The 3371-nt window shown below is 38.2% G+C and overlaps 1 protein-coding gene across 3 annotated transcripts in view; it reads right to left on the bottom strand.

The window, feature by feature from the left end:
• LOC107086010 (pleckstrin homology domain-containing family A member 5-like) overlaps positions 1-3371 on the bottom strand; it is a 190532-nt gene that overhangs the window by 175444 nt on the left and 11717 nt on the right. For all 3 annotated transcript variants that reach the window (XM_015376728.1, XM_015376727.1, XM_015376726.1), the window contains exon 3: positions 2999-3056. In XM_015376728.1, the coding sequence (XP_015232214.1) occupies positions 2999-3056 (58 nt within the window). The remainder of the gene's footprint in view (positions 1-2998; positions 3057-3371) is intronic.

Raw genomic sequence — 3371 nt, 5'->3', positions numbered from 1 at the left:
GTTTTAATATGTTTTTAAGTGAGAAAATCCGCCTGAAAACTTCATCAGTGCAGTCAGTTCATCCAGAATACAATCCTGCCTTTTAATGTTATTTCTGTCGGAGCCGCTCAGACCCCCACATACCAGCGGTGCGCTGTCAGTAGGAATCCCTTCAACAGCAGCCTCTGGCCGGGTCGCCTCCTCGCGGTTTACCGCGGCAGCTGGTAGGTGTTTTTCATCTAAATAATCTAAACTGCAGGCAGCAGGATAATAAAAGCAAACATATTCTGCCGGCAGATTTCTTCATTTTAAGTTAATTTATGCGTCAATAAACTTTCAGAGGAGTGATCACAGCGCTCTGTGTCATCAGCGATGTGTCTGTCTCCCTGCCAGCTCCCAGATCAGCTTCTCTGATTGGCTGACGCGGCGCGTCGGGCAGCAAAAGTTCAATTTTTCCATCTCGAGCAGTGGCGCGTTTGCAGCGCGCCACGCGCGTCAGATGCTTAAACGCTCCCGGCGCGCTGCTTCAGCTGCTCAAAACGCGCCGTGGGACCTTTTGCTGCGCCTTGTTGCGCGTCAACCATTGACTTTGCACGTAAACTCGCTGCTTCTGCCGCGCCTGCTGCGTCCGGTGTGAACGTCGCATAAAGCACATTCAAATGAAAATTAATCTTAATTAAAAACACATAATTTATTGAACAGTATGCAACAATTTTATATTTAAATTACTTTCAGAAATTTGAATTCTGAATATGAGCGGACTTTTCCTTTAAAAAACTTTGAAGGATATACAGAGACATCGTCAGTAGAAGACAACGAGACACCTCCACATGCTGTTTGCTTACTTAATTATGCTGCAAAATTATTATTATTATAGCTGAAAAGAGTTGAAATTCTTTAAGTATTTGTTGAGTTTACTTTTGGAGCCCAATTTTACTAGTTACTGTTTACTTTGAGCTGATCAAACAGAGTAAACCCAGGCTGGTCCAGAATGTGAAGATCTCACCTCAAACATTTTTTTTTTTAACCTTAGATTTGTTTAGAATTCAGCTGATGGATGAAACAAATCATTTTTGGGTTTTTTCTACATGCCAAAATGCAGAGTGGATGCATCACTAGACTGAGTCAGAATCCCGCTGATCAGCTAATGAATGCGGCGCTTCCTAAGAACGTCTTCAACAGAGAATCTGTGATAAAATAGAGGAATATGAAATTACTGCCTGGCGAACTTCCACATGAAGCCTCATGAATTCATGAAGAAGCCAAAAAGGGAGAGTGGATTCAGTGGGAATAATAAGGGTTTTATATCCTTCATTTTCCAGTATCATTGCTGCAGTGGTTTTATGGTATTTTAGCAAATTTCACTGCTAAATATCTACCTGTGCAGTGATAGGATATGTTGTTTTTCTTTCTAGAAAATACGCAAAATAACAGTTTTCACTCATTTATGCAGATCTACAGGGTGGATAATGAATCAGCCTGACTGAGACGGTACTTCTGATCCCCTCACTGCATAAGTGAGAGTAGAATATAAAGTGTCTCAATGCTTAAAGATAAGCTGAAAGAAAGGAAGCACAAAGTGAACTCACTGGTTTAAATCGGTATATACTGCTGATCAAACATCAGCTTACACTTATAATTGTATTTAATGTCACATTAAGACATGAATTAATTCACGGTGGATCCTTAAAGTAGTAAATGGATAAATTTATTTAGAAATATCTCCCCAATGCAAACAAGGTCAGCATCTTTCAGATTAAAATATGCATATAGAGCTTATTTTGGTATGAAATTAATCTGTTTTTTATTTTTTCTAACAGCATAGGGGCTGTTTCTGTAGATTTTTCAACTTATTTTAACTATGTGAAGCTAAAAGTTTGCTACTTGAGGATTTCTTGAACAAAGGTTTTCCATCTTAAATGCAAAATTGATTGTTTTTTTTTTCTACAATTTGGTCTCTATTACTGCAGTCAGTGGGTTGTTAGGGTCCATATCAAAATTTGACATGAATCATATCTTCATTTCTAGGGTAAGAGGATTCCAGAAATATTATTTACAACCTCTGACACTATATTGTGTGTTTCTAGGCTTTCCCTGAAGAAAGAGAATCATTATGAAAAGATGTTGTCGATTTTTTGGCTTCGAAAATGTGGCCCCAGGTCACACTGTCAGAGCGATTAAAAAAGGGCTCTTTCATTGGTCTAGGGACAAAAGAGAGCTTTAAGCATGATTCCAATGAAACTCAGCATTGCATTGTTGGGATGTCACTAGAGCAAAAAAAAAAAAACCTTCGCCAAGAAACCAAATAACCAGAAAACAGCAGAAAATGACACAGCAGCTTCAGTTTTTAAAGGTAAACACTGGATTTATACAAAAAAAAAAGAAAAAAAACAACAACTGAGAAACATCATTAGGAGTGTGTGTGTAGTTTAGCCTTTCATTGCACTAATGCATGAATTTAACATGATGTTTTCACATGTTTGTTTGCTCCAAGCTTAAACGAGAACATTGCGAAATCTCCCAGTGTGTAAAAACATTAAAACAACATTTCAAACCCCAGCGCCAAGATTTAAAGACAAACAGGAAGGATCACTGATAAAAAAAAGGACAAAAACATATCAGTCCACCTTAATTTTACAAGTGGGCAGAGGACATTTAGTCCTGTGATTACAAACAGCTCAACATAGGAAAGCAAACCTCCCTCCACCCAGGTCTGTCTGCTATTTGCACCATATTCCTATGTAATCATTAACTCTGCGATAGACTTCCACTGCAAAGAGGAGTAAAGGTCCAGTATTTACAACCTTTCGGCGTGTCCTACTAACACAGAGCAGCAACACCACAATGTTTGATGCATCCAAAATCACTTAAGTGGAAATAAATGCATTTGGATTTAATCATCGTGGTATCCTGCTTGCACGGCAACAGTGAAGAGGCTTCATTTTACTCGGTGTGAGCTTGGAGTGTTTGGCCAAAGGTGCGATGGGTGTGTGGTTTTGAAGAATGTTGTTGAACTTACTTTATAAAGCATCTTGCTCCTTCAAAGGTAAACCCCTCTTCCCATCCATTGGGTAGGTCTGAAAAAGGAGGAAGGAATAAAATATGTCAACACACTGGTGGAGAAAATTTAATATTTTTGTGCCACTGAATAAGGAACTTCTTATTAAGATATAAAGAGTTAATAGAGAATAACAAAAATCATAAATTGGCCAATATATAAAAAACTGAACCCTAGCAAACAAGTTCTCGGATTTACTTAAGATTTAGACAACTTCTATTGTCATTTTGTTTTTGTATACCAGAGTGTGTACTAGGGTTGTCACGATACTAAACTTTTCAACTCGATACTGATACTAAGGAAAATATTCGTTACTCGATACCATTTTCGATAC

The sequence above is a fragment of the Cyprinodon variegatus genome, unplaced genomic scaffold (genome assembly GCF_000732505.1).
Source record: "Cyprinodon variegatus isolate N-32 unplaced genomic scaffold, C_variegatus-1.0 Scaffold140, whole genome shotgun sequence".
Taxonomy (NCBI): Eukaryota; Metazoa; Chordata; class Actinopteri; order Cyprinodontiformes; family Cyprinodontidae; genus Cyprinodon; species Cyprinodon variegatus.
Note: the sequence above shows the minus strand (reverse complement) of the source record. Positions and strands in the feature narration are given on the sequence as shown.